At 36.2% G+C, this 20,326-nt stretch overlaps 1 protein-coding gene across 5 annotated transcripts in view; it reads right to left on the reverse strand.

Moving 5' to 3' along the window:
- Positions 1 to 20,326, reverse strand: part of PTPN3 (protein tyrosine phosphatase non-receptor type 3) — a 124,108-nt gene that overhangs the window by 66,176 nt on the left and 37,606 nt on the right. For 3 of the 5 annotated variants that reach the window (XM_064705610.1, XM_064705608.1, XM_064705607.1), the window contains exons 3-9: positions 17,636 to 17,743; positions 17,439 to 17,496; positions 16,293 to 16,371; positions 14,883 to 14,927; positions 13,908 to 13,960; positions 5,032 to 5,152; positions 1,194 to 1,281 (exon numbers count right to left, since the gene is read on the reverse strand). In XM_064705610.1, the coding sequence (XP_064561680.1) occupies positions 1,194 to 1,281; positions 5,032 to 5,152; positions 13,908 to 13,960; positions 14,883 to 14,927; positions 16,293 to 16,371; positions 17,439 to 17,496; positions 17,636 to 17,743 (552 nt within the window). The remainder of the gene's footprint in view (positions 1 to 1,193; positions 1,282 to 5,031; positions 5,153 to 13,907; positions 13,961 to 14,882; positions 14,928 to 16,292; positions 16,372 to 17,438; positions 17,497 to 17,635; positions 17,744 to 20,326) is intronic. The other 2 variants (XM_064705611.1, XM_064705609.1) reach the window with 1 other exon arrangement.

The raw sequence follows: 20,326 nt of genomic DNA on the forward strand, positions 1-20,326 counted from the left end.
CAAAATACTAGGCTATAATAGAAGTTAAAAGGAAAATATCCAATCAAGTTAAGTGCATATAGTGATCTCAAGTGTAACACTAAGAGCTTCTTCAATAAAGTAGAAAGATGACAGATGACCTAATAGACAGACTATACAAAGTCAGATTTAACAATTTCCTTTTCTTTCTACTTTTATCCATTATTATGTGTCTACCTTTTGATCACTGTATTTCATTAATATAAATGTAATTATAGTGGCTTCATAGTATTTTAGGAATTTCTAGAAATTCAATGCAACACTCACTTATTTGTGGCAGTATAAAGAAAAACAAGAAGAAAATATGCTGAAGGAAGCAAATGACTCATTCTATTCCTTCCTCATCATTAAAGAAATTTATCCATTTTTTATTCTAACTCTCAGTGTCAGGATTATTAACAAACCTCAAAAAATGTTAGGAAAACTAGAAGTCATCTTCACCTACAAAATCAATTATCTGTAGTACACTTCCTTTGGTTTTTACACTACAAGTCCTGTACAAAAACAATTTACTATTACACAGAAGCACAAAAGGTGCTTAATAGTAACTTGTACACTAGGATGCAAATAAAAAAGCATTTTGGGGATTCACTTCAGATGAATAGTGTGGTCAAAAAATGAAATTGTAGTAGACAGTGAAATACGAAGACACATTTCTTATCAATGAACACCCCATATCTGAAAGAGTTCAAATACATTTTTACTGGTCATCACTCACACTGTTAAATACTTAGATTTAGCCTGGAATACAGGAATACAGGAATTTAAACAAGAAAAACCCTCTATATTCTTAACACTTCAGAAATTAGTGCTAGAAATTCAGAGAAATTAAACTCTTAAAACACCTGCCAACTAACAGCACTAAACAGACCATTTCATTTTCTTTCATGCTAAGACACTCAGAAACCTTTGTAAAATTATTAAGCAAAATATATTGCAGTAGTCAAATAGTTTATCTTAAAAATACTTTATTACACTTTGAGAAACTCTAGCTTATTTGGCTGAAATTCTAGCAGCTATGTCACACATAAGTTATTGAAAAATTATCCACCTCTACTTAAAAATAGAGATGATAAAGTCAGCACTTAAATATTACTCTTTTTTACTACTATTAATTAATGTAAAAAAACCATATAAATTTACTTTTCAAGGGAAAAATTACAATGTAAACATACTCTACCACTGTGCAATTCCACTCCATAGAATTCAAGTGTTCTTGCTATATTTATATAGCAGGACTCTGCTTCAGATTGCTTGAGGCCACTAGAAGAAGGGAAAAAATAATAAATATGAACCACAGAAAAGTCAACAGTAAAAGATATTATATCATATTTATTCCAAATGTATAAAACCAGAAGAATGCTGAAGTCCAGTGTCTCAGAAATAACCCCACATTAAGTAGTGCCACAATTTCTTTACTGGTGAATGCCCTGCTAAAGTACTCCCAAAAAATTAGGTCAATTATATGTGATTTTATTACTCTGGACTAGCTATTTTTAGAAAAAATCTTTGTTATCTGTTATGTTCAAAGAGATAAGGAAATAATTCCCCTATAAAATGTGACATTTTAATAGGAAGCTGTATCTGTAAATATTGTGCATTTCATAGTCTCTCAGAAAGTAGTCATGTAGAAGAAAGGTAAGAAGTACAAATGCACTAATAAAATAAAGGGGAGAGAACAGACTAAAAGTTAAAGTTATGAAACTCACAAGGAAAAGCCATCTGAGTTAACCTAAAATCTGTAAGTCCTAAAATATTTTTTTCTCCTGCAGCTAAGACATTAAAATCATAAAAGCATTTGACCTTCTCATCTTCAAGAAAGCTTCTATAAATACAGGTAAGAACAACTCTTTGCTAGGTAAGCTTCCAAAACAACATGCATAAAATCACATAATCAAATGCAATTTAGGTACAACCTGCACAAAGTTGACATAATATTGAGTTACGTTAAGTACTCCAGCCTCTATTACTTCCAATTAATATCCCTCTTTTTAAATGCAAAGCCATCCAAGTACAATGCCCTGAAACTGCCACTCTAGGAAATCTTACATCATGCTGCAGAAAACTCAAAGCTACCTTGAACTGGAAAGCCATGGTCAGCATGGCTTGAGGATGGCGCAATATCAAGAAAAAAGAGCGAAAATGAAGAAAACTGCTCAGCTTATCACAATACTGAGCTAAACTGGTTTCTCGGATCTACATGTACTATTGTCTACTATTGTCAGCTTGATTCTGAAAAACACTAGTAGACCCTCTATCTTTCACTGTGTCAGAAAATTATAGAAGCAAACCAATGTGAAATGACCATTTTGTTTTATAAAAGGATGTTGAATATGTTTGCAAGGGTACATTGCTGTAATTTTAAATATTTTGATCAAGTACTTTGTTCAGAACATCTGCTGCACACTAACAAGATATGCCTGCAAATTTTAATTCTCAATTTGTATACTCCATCTACACTAGACCAGTCATGCCTTGAGTCTTGAAGGGCCAACAAGTATCTCAGACCTGACTTAGGTTTTTTACTCATTGTTGTTACACTCTCCTACTCAATTAAAGGTGAAATGAAACCTTCCGGTCCCTAAGCAGATGGTAATTATTCAGTGAGATAAACAGGCAAGAGGAAACTGGTCTTGATGTTCCAATTTTTGTAGTTGTTGATACCCAAGGACTAGTGAACCTCATGTGGAATACAAGAATCCTATTTAGTTTCAAATGCATCCTTCTCTCCAAACTGATGGCTGGATCTAGCAAGCACTATGAAAACCTTACCAATTTGGACAATATCTCCATCCTAAGATCTCAGGCTGCTTATGTTACTATGCAAAACACAGCAGGAAAACCACATTAGAAGCAACTATATACAGAAAAATCCCCCTATGGATTTAGGGATGAACATAAAAGGAAAATTTCTGAAGCTATAAAAATTCAACATGACAATAGCTGCTTTCTTAACAGCTACATACTGTCCACTGAACAGTGTGACATGGATTTGTTCAGGGAGTACTTCCTCAGATTTTGAAAAGCAACATAAGATCTAGGTAACAAAAACTTTGCACTGAGTTACAGCACATAACAAGACATAACATAACTTCTCATGTCTGTATTTCAGCAATTCAGGCCTTTTTATTTTCCTTTGTGAAAGTTTCCCAAAGCATAGACACTAAAGAATGAAAAAAGGATAGATGTTTATAGGGTTGGCTTTGAAACCCTGTAATATAAGAATACCAATTTCAAAGCTATAATAACTTACAGATAACCTATACGGTTTACAGCAATATTTTTTAATCCAGATTAGCAGAAATTTCATTCCAAAGGAACAACGTTCTCTCAAAGGTAAAAAAATGAATTCTTCCTTTCCATCTTTTCTTCCTAGCAGATCTGGTGAACACCAGAACCATTCTTGCCAAGTATGCTCTTGGCACTGACCTAGTCAAATTCATGTCTGAGACACAGGAATGCCAAAGGAGTATGTAAGAAATACTGCCAGGGTATACAACAATTTGTCTGCCTCTCCTTGCACTCTGAAGTAAATTGGCCTTAATAGCTAAGTTTCTAGAGATGTGTTAAAACAATAAAAAAAAAAAAATGTTCAAGTTCAATTTACTCAGTATTTTTATTCAGACCTTCAATTACCAACACCTCTGTTAATTCCAATACAGATGTTAAACTTCTCAACCATCAAGGCTTCTTCACCCCAAAGACACGGAAAGCACTGATATCACTGAAAGCACTGATATCACTGAAAGGACACAGAGAAGAAAGGAGTCTTTCCAACAGACCCCACCACACCTTAGTCTGGACCAATGCTTACTTCTGATCTTTCCTCTGCAGTTTTATATCTCTTGCTACCACAGCACTAAATACCTGAGCTCAACCCAGCCAATCCAAAACTCTTCAGAAACTTCCCTCACTGGTCTCTAAGGTGACTGCTTCCAAAAGACAAGCAGGTTTATTCATTCCTGTCTAAAAACTTCCCTTCAAAAAACTACTGAGCCTACTGGAAACTGCAAATTAATGTGGAAGGAGTAGAAAGAAGCATCAGCTATTGTGTGCTTGAACATGAACTGTTTGGAAAGCAGCCCAGATTAGTATCTCCAACAGAAAGGACAGCTGGAGTTTAGAGTTCAGTGGTTATCTTCTTTTGCCCTATAAATGACAAGGACTGCTCTGGATGCCTAGGGACCACACGTGAAGTTCAGAACTACTCACTACACCCACTGGCAGTAAAGAAACCAGAGGAAAAAAAAGAGTATTGAAAGATGAGAAAAAGGCAGCTGAGGGACACTAGGAAGACATGAAAATGGAAACATTTCAGGGTATAAATCAAAGAAACTAAGAGAGCAGGGAATTAGCTCTGCTGCAGTTAAGATACAGACAAGAAAACAAGTCTACAGAGATTTGGATTTCATTTGCTCACAGACAATTTCTTAGATTGGTATATTTGCATTCCGCTTGCAAGTATCTGATCAACACCACTAATTCCAAAGCTGCAGTCTTACAAGAGACAAATCAGGAGGGTCAGAAAAAATAATTAGCAGCGCACTGACTGGAATAATCTGTTGAAGCCTTTGTATTACACTCAGGAGAGGAGAACGAAAGCACAAAGTTAATTGAAGTGGTTTATGGCTATGGTATTTCTTGGAGTTTTTCCTACATATATAGAAAAAAAAATCTGTAGAATTTGAAAAATGATCAAATGTTCTTCATGCAGCAAACTCCTCAAACATCTAGTATAGTGTTCTAGATTGTTGACTTCAATAATATTTAAGGCTAACTAATCTCCTGGAGGTTATAACTAGAAATTTATTTAAATGTTTCAATACATTAGCATCATACTCTGAATATAATTAAACTAGCATCTCTATGATAAACCCAAGTGTTTTATTTAACAGCTACATAAAATACAACTGGCTGTTGAAATGAAACTACTAAGAAATCGAGTCTTCCTTTTGACATCTTTTTTTTCTTTAAAAGCTCAAGAGATGAGAGAGAACTAAAAGTTCACATTACCTGTGTTGCTCATGTAGCGTTTCTACTTTGGTAAGAAAATCTTTGTTCTGCTCTGGTATGAAGTTGTAATTTGAAAGATATCCTGAGCAATGCACTGAAGCATTATAGTCTCCAAGTTGTGCTGTTAAGAAACAAGAAACACATATACAAAGTTTTCATAGTTAATTGGATTTTTGTTTAGAAGAAATTCCTTCTCATTAAAACCACACACATATGGGAAAATGCAGAAATTACCAATTATTTCCCAACAGACAAGAAGTGTTGAACATTGAGAACTGACCTCAGCGAGGTACGATTTTTTTCAAAATACACTTACCATAACTATAATCTCAGGCACTGAATGACTCAGTACTTTATTTAGTTACTTATGTAGCCTCACTTTTGCATCACAACCAGTAACAGCACCAGACAGATGTCATGTGCTGTGCTGACACACACGTGCTGCACTGTAACATCAGAGAACACCAAATTGCTAAGAGATGGCAAATGAAATCAGTTTGACACTTTTACTTGACTAGAACATATCAGAAGTTTTCAACAAGACCTGTCACTTAAAAAGCAACCACTCTTCCCAAATTCAGGTGGAAATTGCCCTACTACCAACTACGACACTGTCCTAGGAATTCAGCTGTGAATTACTTAACAGAAAGTGTGAAATAACTGCTAATTGACACATAACATTGCCAAGCTGCTACAAAAAGTAAATAACTACAACCTGTACTAACACTCTTTTTCATAAGGAGTATGGAATAGTGATTACAAAGCCCTAAAGTTTCTCAGAAGTTATTGGTATGATTTGCAAATTAACACAAACGAAAGTAACTGATAGACTGCAAACAATTCAGCATCAAAAGCTCCTCAACTAAATCAAAGTTCAAGAGCACACTTTTAGGATATACTATCAATAATATTAACACTATTTTCCAGACAATTTTAAAAAAAGTACAACAGAGATATTAAAGAGATTCAAGTTGAGGGGCATGAGAGGCACATCAGAAATAACTTACACCTAGTAATTATGTAGGATCTGTAATTCAGGGGATAACTAATATTTCCCACATACATATATTCCAATTGCATGATTTATATGTTCAAGAAAATGGAACTGCAATGATACAATACAATTCCCAGGGAAATGCAGTCAAAAGCTAATATAGTTGCACACCTAATTGCCTGCATCAAGAGAAATATTTAAATAAAAAAGGGAATGATAAAGAGAAACTAATTTACTTTAAATGCAGAAAGCCTTGCCTACTTAGTTCTTTCTTTTAAAAGGTAGTTTAAACTTTAAATTAATGAGGAAATGGCAGGCAAAAGACTAAATATTTTCCATGCGAGCCAAAACACGTATTTGAACATTACTGTAAAACTTATCTGAAGAAATACAAAAAAACAAGAACAAATAAAAACAAACCAAAACAAAAAATCACCAAATTAACCAAGACAGACAATGCAGAAGTATCATAAGAAACTTAAATGATCTTCAGAAATATCCCTATATTGACAAAAGTCCAAGCCTGACAATGCTAAGTCTAAGGCAACAACAATAAAAGTGAAAATCTGCAACTTTCAGAAATACATACTATGCTAATAACAGTGTAAAATAAAACCCACAATTTCGCAATTACAGTAGTTGATTGAGGATCCCTTCCTTTGGTAGTCATTACCACACCATCTTTTCTATGAAACAATCTACATCTTTAAGGTCTGCTGCAGCCAGTTTGAAGTTCAATCTTGCCAATGGGAAAAGACCAGATTGCCAGAAATAAAACGTCATTTTCTACTTTAATTTTCTTTGCAATAAGAAAAGACATTGTTGTTGTAATTTTACCTTCTCTAAAAGGGGCAACTGTTATTCCTCCATATATTATGAAGTAGTCTTCTTTCTGATCTTCTAAATAGGCCACTGGATTTTTTTCCTCTTGCTACTAGCTACCTGAGGCCATGCCAACATGGGGAGCAATTTAGCTTCTCCAACTCCCTAGCCAGCTGTTACAGTAGAAGAGAAACATCTTGCAAGACTAATGATCTTGTGTAAAATTTAATTATCCAAGCAGGAAAAAAAGTTAGGACATATCGAGATGCCGGCAAGAATAATAACCCATGATGCTTCTATCTCTTTACTGGTTTTCTCCAGAAGAGAAAAGAAGGGCAGAAAACATTTAAGACCTATTTTTAATCTGAGTTTCTCCTGACATAGTTTCTGCTCTGATCATGAGACAGCAGATACTAACTCAATGAAGATAAAGTTAGAGTATAAAAATAATAATATTTTAACCTTTCTCCATTCTAGACCACTGTTGCTCTTTAATTTATTATAACAGGCAAACAATATAAAGCAAAGTGAGAGAAAGTGGAACCAAGGATGAGTCAAAAAACAAACAACCCCCTGATATTTGAATATCAGAATATTGTATTTTAGAACCATATATCTAATATGAAAAGCTTTAAATGAAGGAATGTGATGAACCATTAATTTAGAAGGACATATTCAGTAAAAACAGGATATTTATTTTTAATTTCTAGTAAAAGAAGAGTTCAATATCCAAGTAGCCATGCCAAAACACTAGTTCTACAAACTTTCAATAAAGTAAGAGCTTATAGGTGCTTGAAACACAAGTCTTGAAATCATCTATGTTTACAGAGCATAGGATCTGTAAGCCATATATCCTTCATGCTTTTTTCAAAAGCAATTTGTTCGGATATCCTTCAAGGTGCAGATTACATTGTTCTCCAATTCTACAGACTTTGCTTGTAAATAATAAGGAAAAGAATTGCATACGAAGTAACAGCAGCAGAACCTATTTCTGCACATGGGCATTTCAATTAACTTCAGATACAAGAAGGGAAATGTATGAATGGCTCATCAGCTAACCATGATGAGAAATCAGTTATAGATAATTTAGACAAATTTACCCAAAGAAATGCCTACAAAAGCTAGTCTTTAGAAAGTGGGTAATTTCAACTTTCTATAGACCTGGGAAGTGTATCAGAAAAGAATCAAGCAGGTTCATATTAAATTTGTAACTTTATCGTCATTTTAATATTTTAGATCAAATGAATAAAGCACAAAATTGAATTGAGTTGCCTGTTTTAAAAAAAGGATAACTACATATAAAGATCAGGTTCATAGGGCAAAAGAATAAACAAACCACAGGAAGAGTCTTGCATATAAGTTGTAAAACCCCTCACGTACAAAACTGCAGTCCAGGATTAAAACATAGTTAGGATCTTATGACTGGCCTCCAAATCAGGACAGTAATAATGACTCACATCCTTGAGATGAGGGTGAAAGGTGTATTAAAGGCTAATGATTAATTTATCTTCATATGAACATTAAGGTACAAAAAGAAAATATACTTAATCTATACAGTTCAATCAGTTTAGAAATTTTAAGTGATTGCTTCTTGGCACAAAAAGAGAACAGAAGAAAGATGAACTTCCTAGGATAAATTGTTTCTGAAGAGTAACTAAAAATTATTCAAGTGTTAAAATGTTTCTGGAATCAGAAAAAAATCTGATACAGCAGAATTTAGTTTCAAAGAACCAATATAAAAATGCAGATGCTTACTAAAGACAGACTAAAAAGGCACATTGGAATGAGCAAAATGACACCGTGTTGAAAATGGTTTTCAGAGAGGAATTTCTAAAAGGACTAAAACCCTCAGAAGTGTATGTTGAGAAAAGGAAATGTGTTTCAACAAGTGGAACCTGTATCCAAATGAGGATGCAAACACGAACACTAACCCACTCAGTCCTTAAGAAATTGTGATGTCCCTACAGGACAAGTAGAACTAGCTATCATGTGAGTTAAAACTAATTTGTTTTGTAAGAGGAAATAATGCTTCACACTCAAGAGCCCTTACAAAATGTTCAGCCTAGGCATGACTGTAAATAGCTGCTTATGACCACTTACAACAGCTGGCCATTTTGTGGTAAGACAGAATGAGAAATTAGGCATTAATAAAAACAAAGGAACATTTGTGGAGGAAAAATAGAGAAAACTATGCATGCACAATGGTAGTCTCCAAGTTATTTACCACTCCAGAATGAAAAATGAGCCAGTCATTGTAATGCCTTTTATTAAAAGAACTAAAAAATAAAAATCAGCAGCTCAAAACCCAGACACAGTCAAACAACAACACAAAACAATAGTCACAAGGAAAAGGAAGAAACAAATTAGAAAATATAAATTATACTGAGTTGCTGTTTCTGCATCTCAAATACAACATGTACTTCAGAAACCATACAGACACAATCAAAAAAAAACTATTGAGAAAAGCAAAGTATAACCCAAAGTACAAAGAGTATTCATTTTGAGGAAGCATTGGGATAAAAGACTTAAAGGAATAGTGACCAGTACTCCCAAAACATTGTGAGGCTTTACCAAACTAATGCATCTGACCCTCTGCCATATATGTTGTTTCTCAGCATTCATCACTACTCATTTGAGAATTACAAAGTCATTTAGGTTGGACAAGATGTCAAAGACCATTGAGTCCAACCCTTAATTCAGCACTGCCAAGCCCACCCTAAACCATATTCCTCTGTGCCACATCTATACATTTTTTAAATACCTTCTGGAATGATGTCTTCACCACTTACCTGGAAAGCCTCTTCCAAAGCCTGACAACCCTTTTGGTGAAGAAATTATTCCTAATACAAAACCTAAACCTACCCTGGTGCAACTTGAGGCTGTTTCCGCAAGTGTAATTCTGTATTACTTGGACCTTGACCTTAGGAAACTCTTCTTTCCCCCTTATATTACACAAAAACATTTAATAGGTTCATCCAACACAAAACATAGAAGAACAGTAATATCAAATCTATGAGGCACTGCAGAAAGTCTAAGGCAACAGCTACAGCACTGGCCAGTATCCCAATCTGGGGTTCTGCACTCTGGAGACTGTACCTTCTTTTAGAGTGTTACAGTTCAAAAATTATTTGTGGCTTAATGGAAGACCGTCACAAACAATACTTGAAGCAATGATCTCCTGAAGTGGCTTCTGTATTGCGTAACACAACTGTAAAATATAATTAGGGAAAACCAGACCAAAAGAGCTGGAAAGTTGCTCTATATAAACAATCAGGACACTTAGATGATCTGTTGTACAGGGATGCCAGCACGCTCAGGAGCAGCAGTCTAGAATTCAGTGAACTATATGGAAGGAAATGACAATGTTTTTCAATTAATCGCTCCAAGTTGATTCTTGCATTGGGAGCTTCATCACCATCACACAGATAACACTGGCACTGCTGATGACAGGTACTGTAAGAGAGGATAAAAGGTACCTCTGGCTGAACTGCACTGATGCAGGCTTCAGAAGATCAGATGTGACAAGCACACAATCCTCAGACTACCCAACACACCTAGTAAGTAATTGCTAATCCTGGAAATTCAGCTCAAAGTTCTCTCTGCTAATCCGATCTGATTTTAAGACACAAAGGTTAAAGATGCCCTGGAAAGAAGCAGAAACATGGATGATTTGTAAGTCTGTCTCTCAGCTTCTATGAGATGTTCTTATGAGCACTATTTCACTTGAAGAAAGCATGGGTAGGGAGCACACACAGAAAAATCCCCAAATGCTAACCATTAAAAGAGAGAGGTTTCCATAAACTAGGAAGTCTGAGGGGTCAACATAATTTTTATAAAGTGAGGTAAAATGATGGCAAGTCAGAAGAAAGAGTGAGGCCTCACTGTGCTGTTGATGTTTCTCTAAATCTTGCAGCCCACCTCTATCTCTGGGACATCAATCTTCTGGCATTCCCAAAATTCTAACACTCTTATTCCCAGTTCCTGAGAGACTTTCACACTAAGTTCAGCTTTCCTTGACTCCTCATGGTCACCAGCCTCCCTTTCCTTAGAAGAGGTCCATTGGAAGCCCCAGCAGCCAGGTAACCCCTTGCTGAACAAAGTCCCAGAGACAGACTGCATTGTGCTCGAGATGATCCCCGGGTCTCAAAGCAGGGCTGAGAGGAGCAGTACCACAGGACAGAAGAGCAACTGATGCTCAGGAAAAAACAAGCTTAGAAGCATTCATAACTTCTTGGCTGGCTTTATTGCTGTGCTTCAGATTCAAGTCCCAAGTCAGCAATGGATTGATTAACATAAGAGCATATTCTCACAAAACCCATGGGGGTTTCTTACATACCAGTAGCTGGACATTTAAACAATGGCCTGGAAATGGCAATTTGCTACATGAAGTGATAGAAAACAAGTGGTGCTAAATCACCATTTGAAATTTTAAAAAAGAATAGTCGTACTGTATTGGTTTCCTTATTTGGTTTTATAGACAGTACAACATTTCCATTTTACACTACTAAAGTCACATGACTTATCAAGTTTTTTTTCAGTATGATTGTATCCTTCCAACTTCACAATGATGAAATTATTTGAAATGCACCTTAACAAGTTCTTGTATAAAAAAATATATTTCAAAATCCACTGACTGTTTCATCACAAAGCACATTCCTGATAATACACTAACAACTTATTCTTGAAGTGCCTCAAGTATGTTCGTAATCAGGTTCAGTCACATGTTCTTCAGACACAGTATTCACACTCACTTGCATTCCCCTGTAACTCAGCCCCACCAGGCAAGGCAGGGTGTGCTGCAGCAAGGCAGAGGGACACGTCAGAGCTTTGTTTCAGAACCAAATGCCTGAGCACAGGGCACTACAGAGAAGCAGCATCTCAGCAGATATCACCAAAAACTGTCCCCTTGCAAAACTCAGACAAAGCCTCTGAAGGCCAACCATACAACCAGCACATGGAAAAACTTTAGCTAAGAAGCAAAAGCAGAAATATCAAACAGCAGACTTCATACACTGTGAAAGAGATCTGCTTCAGCCCTCTCGTCAGCAACAACTGCTACACCTTTTAAATAAACAACCCACAAGGTTATCAGACAACAAAGATTTCCCCTTCTGCATGCAAAGGAAGCTACAGAAGGAGAGAGCAGCCTGAGAGCCGCCAAGAAGTGGCAGTAAATAGCTCTGGTAGAGCTGATTCATGGCAACCTCAGACAATGGATTTCTCACAAGCAGCTACCTCATACCAAGAATTTCAGCTTTCCTCACTATGTCAGATTAGAAATTAAAATGCTAATAGAAAACTACTTAAAACAATTTCTATTGACAGGAATCACAGCTAAGATGACTCAGTAAGGAGACCGAAACCCTTGATTTCAAAAATGTCTTTCCTATGCCATGATCTTCAGATAAAAGCAAAAACCAAAAAACTTAAGGGAATATGTCTTTCTATTAAACATTTCATTCCCTACCAATGCAGAGAATAAATATCAGTATCACACAAACAGCAACAGAAAGGAAATCAGATAGCAAAAAAACAGTTACTTTTGGGTTTGGGGTTTGCTGTGAGGTGGCTTTTTAATTAAAATTAAGAAATAAAAAAAATCCCCACCACCTGGTAAAAGCAGCACTATCAGAAGTTAGAAAAAAGAGATAAATAGTTCAATGGAAAATCCAGAACACACCATGAAAGAAATTACTAAAACACACTAGCATCCTTTGACAATCTTCACCGTCATTCTATCATTCTCCTTTAGCACAGATAACTGTGTTAGTAGATATCCTACCCTAAGTACTAAAAAGGGAACAGTCGTAAAACCAAAGGGGAAGCAGGAACAACTTGGGGATTTGGGGTACACTAGATAAAGCATGATTAACTTCCCTTTCGATAAAACCTTTGCATCCTTCATTTTTGAGCTTTAGCACAATTGGATCACCAATTCATTTAGCAATCCTAATGGTGCAGAGTGTTTCAGCCTTCAAGTGCCCTTACAGGGCCTCAGAAACACCAGAGCAGGACACATTTCATTTGGCACCAAAACTGGGACTATGGGAAATTTGGAAAATTTCAGCTGTTCTTACTGAAGCTTGAATCTGATTACAGTTTCATTTTATAAAAGGGCGCAACATATGATATGCTTTAACATAAAAGCAAACGTTTCAAAGACTCTTAGGGTTTCAACAGATAAGAGTTTATCACATTCCTCTTTGAAAACCACTTTAATTATTTTAGCTTGGTTCTTATTTCAAACAAAAATTATCTCAATTGTTTCTGTGGGCCTTGTTAGCCTTTCCATAAAGAAATGAGATTCAGCCAAATAATTACACAACCATTCTCACTTATTTTCCCCTGACTATTTTAACAAATATGCAAACTCCACTAAACCCCCAACCTGTTTTTTTTTTTCTTTATTTGTTTAATGAGAAAGGCCTTCCTCCAGCTGTTTTCCACTATCTGCTTGTGAGGCCTTGTCAGACTCCAGTTTGGTTTTCCTACAGAAGATGTTTTTGTAGTATCATAATTTGAAATTTTTTTGCCAGCTGAAGGCAGATGAGAAGGATGTAAGTAAGTTCTTATATGTAAAGTCACCTTAAATGTGTTGCAAAGGGCCAGTTTTACATCACTCACAAACCAAATTCCATGAAACAAACATTGTGTAAGAACACTGTAGTTTCTTAATCATGAGTTTACCTTCCTCTTATCTGTTCTCTAGATGACCACTTATTCCCTTGGAATGCTTTCTCGTAGCTATTATAACACACAATAAGTTTCAGAGTTTTGTTTCCACTGACAATGCAAACGTGACTTTTTTGTCATCACTCAGAAGTACACATAAATAGCAACATTTTTCTTGCATCAACTTTTTTTTTTACAGGCCTAAAAAGTATTATTTTTCTATTTAGACTGCCTCTGGAGCCTGCTCTAATAACCTTCACCTGCATACTGAATACTCTGCACAAATAGATAAGGAAAGAAATCTTTCCTGACTTTTCAGTGCCAAAGAGCCAAGAAAGTAGTTAGTCAAATAAATTGATTAACAAAATAAAGGTTGATTAGTACTTACATTGTACTGCATATGATGCTAGGACAACAGCAGAATTAATGGGGCATGACAACCTGGAAAGAAGAGGAAATAATGTCTTTATTTAAACATAGGCTGTATGTATGTCATATTGAAACTGTCTCACAATTAGCTCAGTATGTGAAGACTAATTTATCTTCAAAAGAGTATCTGATTTTTTCTTACTAAGTTTGATTGTTAAAGCACAGTACAAGATATTAAACAGCCCCTTAAGTGAATGGAAGGAACTAATCAGAAAAGGAGAAGCTCAAACTCTTGCTGGATGCTTAGTCAGGAAAGAAAAAGGAGAAAATATTTTTATGGGGCTCTGGACAGTATTTTAATAGGTATATTCTGGTGTATTTAAAATGAGACACAAACATTAAAATACCCAAATGACAAGTACAAAGACAGCTCTGATCTTATGACCAAAACTGACTCTATATAAGAAAAAAAGCCAACACCGGTAGGCAACTGACATTTGGCAGCAAATACTTGGACCATGTTTTCCTTGTTACTTTTTTTAAATATACAAACACATAGAAATCACAGCCAAATAAACCATTGGGTTTATATGTCCACCATACAGGTAATATAACCCTGAAATGAGAAACAAGAGCATGAACTGCCCGTTACTATTCCTGATTACTGCACCAGGTATTGGGTCCCCAGGTTTGGAATTCCATGCCTGGCACACCAAGCCTTGCATAAATATTTCTGTGGCTGATATTGAGCCTGTTGACACACAGCATCTCCTACAGCTCATTTACAACAGACTTCTAAACCATTCTTAATAAGTGAGCTATGAGAAAATTTGTAACATTTCCTAGCAACATGATTTTCCTTTAAAACAATGTTTCACAAGACATATTTTTGGGATAACTGGGATAATTTTTCAGCAACAATACCCTCAAGTCAAAGGCTTTTTAATTTTATTTTTAAAAGAATTACAGAGAAAGTGAAGATTCTTCTTATTACCTTCCTTCTGCAATATCAATCTTCAACTGCAGAAAAAATAAATGCCTAGAAAATAGTTTTTTAGAAAAGAAACAAATATGCATTTATTTTTAAATGGTATGATTTAAATAGCAACATATATAAGTTTTAATTCATTAGATTTCCCAGCAAGCTATACAAACAGATGAAAAAATATTAGTGGCATTTACAAATATGCAATCATACACCCACTTACTCTCACAACATTTTTAAGGATCTTTGGCAGTTTCTACTGCAACTCCAAAGCCACAGTATTAATGTTGCAATTGGCTCTACAAAAACCAAATCACCACTGAACTGGGCTCTTTTTCTCCCTGGAATACTCATTTGGAATGCAAATTAAAAAAAAAAAATTAAAAAAAGGCAAAACACTCCAAATCTCAATCAAGGTTTGACTGTGAAAGCCTATCTTGGAGCTACTCAGTGGAGGATGAGACATTTCTCTAGCAGCATATGCTGACAAAAAAGCTCTTAAACAATTCCCCAAGAGCAGTTTAGTCTTCCTTTTACTAGAGAGCTTGACAATGTTAATTTATAGTGATACTGAAGAGTGGGCATGTGAAGAACTTTAAAGAGCAGATCTTAAAATAAATTCAGTTTTAAACTGCAGAACAGCTTAAAAGTGCATGATTAACAATTACCAAAACAAGTCAAAAGCTAAATTTTCTACAAGAAATATAATTTCACATGTTGTACTACTTGTATTCCCAAGTCACTGAAATTAATAAGCAATGAAAGTGCTACAGAAATGCCAGATTAATGGCCAGATTAACACATGCCTTCAAATTCTAAACTCCAAATTACAGGCACTGAACAAAACAAGTATTCAATTAAAACCTTGTGACAAATTAATTGCAAATTGCCTTCAATTCATGCACCTCACCACCCCAAAAACTCAAAGACAGGTTTAAAAATAAAACTTCAGAAGTCTATTCTAAACTGAAGCATTATACATATTTGCATGTTACAAGTAATGGGCAAACTAGAAAACAAGAACTGTTATCAGTTCTTCACCAAAAAAAATAAACCCCACCCTCCCACACCCTCAGCACTAAATCCACTACACATGTTCAAAACTGACTCAATGTTGATACAAAACTTCTAAGATAGATAGACCTAGGGCATGCAGACCCAAGAAAAAAAAAATTCAAGACACAAATAAATGTACTTTTAAACCGACATCTTTGTACCAACTTACACTCTAGCTGTACCTCAGAGTTGTAAGCTGTGTATACGAGAAACTACTCATTTGAGCATGGCATCAAGCTCTCCATTCCAAATGCATTCAATACCAAGAGTAATAGAAAGTTACCCATGTAATAAAGCATAATTTGCCAAGCTGCAGACATGGGTAAGACACATTCTCAGTCCATGAAGGCAAATAGAAGTTACCTGGTTTGTTCTTGCTGAAGTGTGTTAGGATCAGGTATAAAAAACCTTACACGAAAATGAAGCGTGCAGGGAAAACCTCCTGCAATATTTTAGAAGAGCAAATCAATATTTAGTTTAAAACAGAAAGAGTGTAATATTTTAATTTCTATATTTACAGAAAAATTACATGAAAAACCACATAGAAATCTCATGCATGAAACTCAAAGAAACTACGCAAAGTCTCTCCTGATGCCCAAACAGTAACTTTGAGAAGAAAATACTCTCAAATGCAGTAACACTTTAAATTCAAGTACTTTGCATATGCTACATAAAAGGCATTACTGAGCTTCCTTTGCCTCCTAAGTATTAGAAGAGGGAAAAGCACTAAATATATTTAAGGTATCTCAGTTGGGATAATGCTCAGTTCTATCTAACATACAAACACATTAAATTACAGCAGTCCAACATGCTACTTTTGTATATGAATTGAAATAAAAATGCATGATCTGTAGCACAAAGTAGAAATGAGAGTGCTGAGAAACATATCTCAAGTGTCACAGCCCAAACTGGGACAGTGCCACTCAGTGCCACTCCCAAGCTGCTCTCCGGCCAGGGTTATGCTGGCTGGCCTCTCCCTCTGGACAGGCATTCGGTGTTACCCAAAGCTGCATAAAACAAGACATACTAGAACAACAGATGCACCTGGAAGTGTGTGGCATTGGTTTTTTTGGTTAGTTTTTTTTTAACAAGAATGCATAAATTTGGGGTTTCCTATTGTATGTGAGATAAGCAATTCTCAGAACCTATGCACAAAACTGGCTATTCCTCCCTCAATCAAAACTCCTCTTCCTTTGTTTCCTTCTCAGAAGGAATTCACTGGCACCACAATATGACTACTGCTTTCATGGCCATCTAAGCATGTCTAACACTGCCCAGAAACCAGGTTTAGCTGCTATTATAGCACCAAAGTTAATGATCTAACAAGTCTTATTTCCTCTCAGGTAGGAGTAAGGAGAAGTAGAAGAATCTGTTGAAAAGACTGAAAGACACAAGACTTGCTCTTGAAGCAAAATCTACCATTTGGACAATATGCATTTGTTCTAGCCATAAGAATGTAGAAAAACAGACCTGCAAAGTTACAATCAAGATAGTAAAAATAAGTCTTACCTTTTAACTGTTTTCTAATAGGTTTGCTTGGTTCAAGCCATCGCTGCGAAATGAAAAACTATTAGATGGATTAAAAATAGTTACAAATAAATACTGTTTATGTGCATGTGTGTGCATGAATATGTGTGTATACATACTTGTGTATATATTTATACACACATATACATGCACACACATTTATTATTTACTATACTTACGGGTGAATCTACTGAAGTCTCGTTTTGCTGTAAACCAAAATATTCCTTCTCTGTCACACCCAGCTGGTTATAGGTCATATCCAACAAAATCTGTCCAGTGTCTTGTTTCTGAAAATAAGAAAAGTTTATAAGTGAAATCTGCAACACTTATACATTTTAAGATACAATTAATTGAAGCTCGTTTAGTTTTGGGTTTTTTCCTAATATAACTCAGGAATAAAATACCTGCTAATTCATCAATTCAAAGGTTTTCAGCAATAAGAACTTTACTCTGATAAAGGTTTGGGTTTCTTTCCAGAATACTTTAGGCACATGAAATTTCCTAATGTGAACAGATATTTATTCCAGCCCTTGATGTGAGTGCAGCAAATTAACTGCAAGCAGGTCACCCCTCCCTTGCCCACAGTGGGAGCCATGCCCTTCCTGGAGTGGCAGCCTGCAGGGATGGCTTGCAGACACACAGGGCTGCTCCAGCCCCTGCTGTCACCACAAAGCAGCACGCTGTGCTTCCACATCAGCTAATAAAAGGCAAAGTAAGTATACACCAGGATGGGGAAAAAAAAGGAGGGGGATCCTGTGATCCAGCCATGAGATCCCACAAATCAGCCTGCACTCTCACCTGGCCCTCTGCGTCCACATGCTCAGCTGCCATTGAGCCACCCCATTTTCTGCCCAGATGTCCCCTGTGACAGGAATCACAGAAGAACTGGTGCAACACAGTATCAAACAGGCAGCAGAGATCAGAAGTCTAAGGCTGGTATAATTTCCCCCAAACCAAAAAAAGAATCTCCATGCCATAGCATTGTGGAGAGCAGATTAACAAACTTCTGGCAAAGAACACTATGAGCCAATTCTATTTTAAAAAGCCATCAAACACTGAATCAAAAAAACAAACCCCCTCAACAAGACTGCAATCCTAAATATGCTAATAAGTAATAGGTTTTAAGTCAAGATTTTTCCAAATGTCTCTCTGAAAAGCAGAAATAATCATACATTAAAAACCTCAACCCAAACAAACAAAAACTCAGAGGAAAATTATTTGAAAACTGCAAAAGACAAGCAGTTTATTCTTGAACAAATTTCTTAAAAATTCAGCTCTGGTTTTATTACGCTCCAATTCCTTAAGAGAAAGTCTTGGTTTTTTGAAAATAATCTCTTGAAACAAAGGACAAAGTATAAGCCACATTACTGAGGCTGGCCCCAGTCTTGCTCAGTACGTAAGTGTTCACTTATAAGCCAATTCAATTCTTTGCTTAAACATTTTTTTTATAATAGAGCAGCCCAGTAAGGCCTGTTCAGACTACAGATTTTTATGATTTTTAATAGGGTACAACACTATTATGATTGAGTACTTTAAATCTCATAATATTTCATAGTCGTTCCTTATTTCATAGGGGCATTCTTCCTATTTAAGAAGATGGGAAAAGAAAAACAAAATTTCAAGCAATGGACACCCAGTTGGCCCATCTTATTGTGGAGGATTATCCAACATTTTCTACTGCTAGAGCAGAAGTCCTAGGAGCTCATTTGTGACTTGAATGTTCAGCTTTACCATATCAGGCTGTTGGTTTCCCATGAAAAGCTGTGCCCATTTTTCTGGAGTAATGTCACATGTGGAGAAAACAATGTAGGCAACACCTAGATGTTGAGACTACCTTTTCCTGTCCAGCACTCTCCCATCTTATCTAACTTTCAGAGAAAACAGTTGAGATCTCACAATAAATGTGAGTCCCCACAGGCCTATAAAGGCTGTGTGGCCACTGAGAGCAGCAGCTTTGCACCCTCCTTTTAACCCAGCTGCACATTCCCACTCCCACCTTTCAAACAGGCTGCTGCCATAGTCAAACCACAGCATTGATCAAATCCCACTTTTTTCTGAAACAGCACAGGCCTAACATCCAGCTTAGAAACTGAACTGCCAGTCACAGGTAAGGACCATGCAAATGTGCATTCCTATTCACACAAAGCCATGGCACCATGCACCTGTCAGGCAGCTCTGTTCATCAGCGGCATTGCTTCCACCATGCAGACAGATTTGTCCATCAGAAATTATCCATGTGTGTACACAAGAGGGCCCCATGGAAACAGCAGATTGCACCTTATGAAATAATGGGCATTTCCTGACATCTGTAAGCTCATATCTAGCACTGACCATATTCATTTCCCCACGGTTGGATTTTCAGAAGCAGAAAGTTAAAACACTTTTAAGTGTCATCATGACACCTGCACAACTTGGAAGCCTAATTTAATTGGACACCTATGGTGTGAACTTTTGACAGCATCTAAACGAGCTCCTGAAGTTATATTATGACCGAAAGCAGTAATTACAGGGGACGGGATAGATATTTTGATGAAAGAAGGTGTTCAGGAATATCAGGTTTCATTATAAATGGAGCAGGAACAAGACCACAGAGGGTGGATTCTTCTGCTAATTTTTAGTTTGAATTTCAATACTTCCTATTCCTTTTGGTCTCCTTTCTTCTCAACAGCATTATCTCCAAATTCCTTTCTCAATTTCCATGCTTCCAGTCTTTCATCTCAATTCAGATCCCTTCACCTTACCCTCCCCAGCCCCTCACAATTGCATTCCTGCCTCTCCCCCAGCATATATGAATTGCTAAGCCTTCCCATGGTTTCCCTGTAAAGACAAGCAAGCTCCCCACTATGACATCTTCCTCAGCAGAGTTCTCT

The sequence above is a fragment of the Zonotrichia leucophrys genome, chromosome 2 (assembly GCF_028769735.1).
Source record: "Zonotrichia leucophrys gambelii isolate GWCS_2022_RI chromosome 2, RI_Zleu_2.0, whole genome shotgun sequence".
NCBI lineage: Eukaryota > Metazoa > Chordata > Aves > Passeriformes > Passerellidae > Zonotrichia > Zonotrichia leucophrys.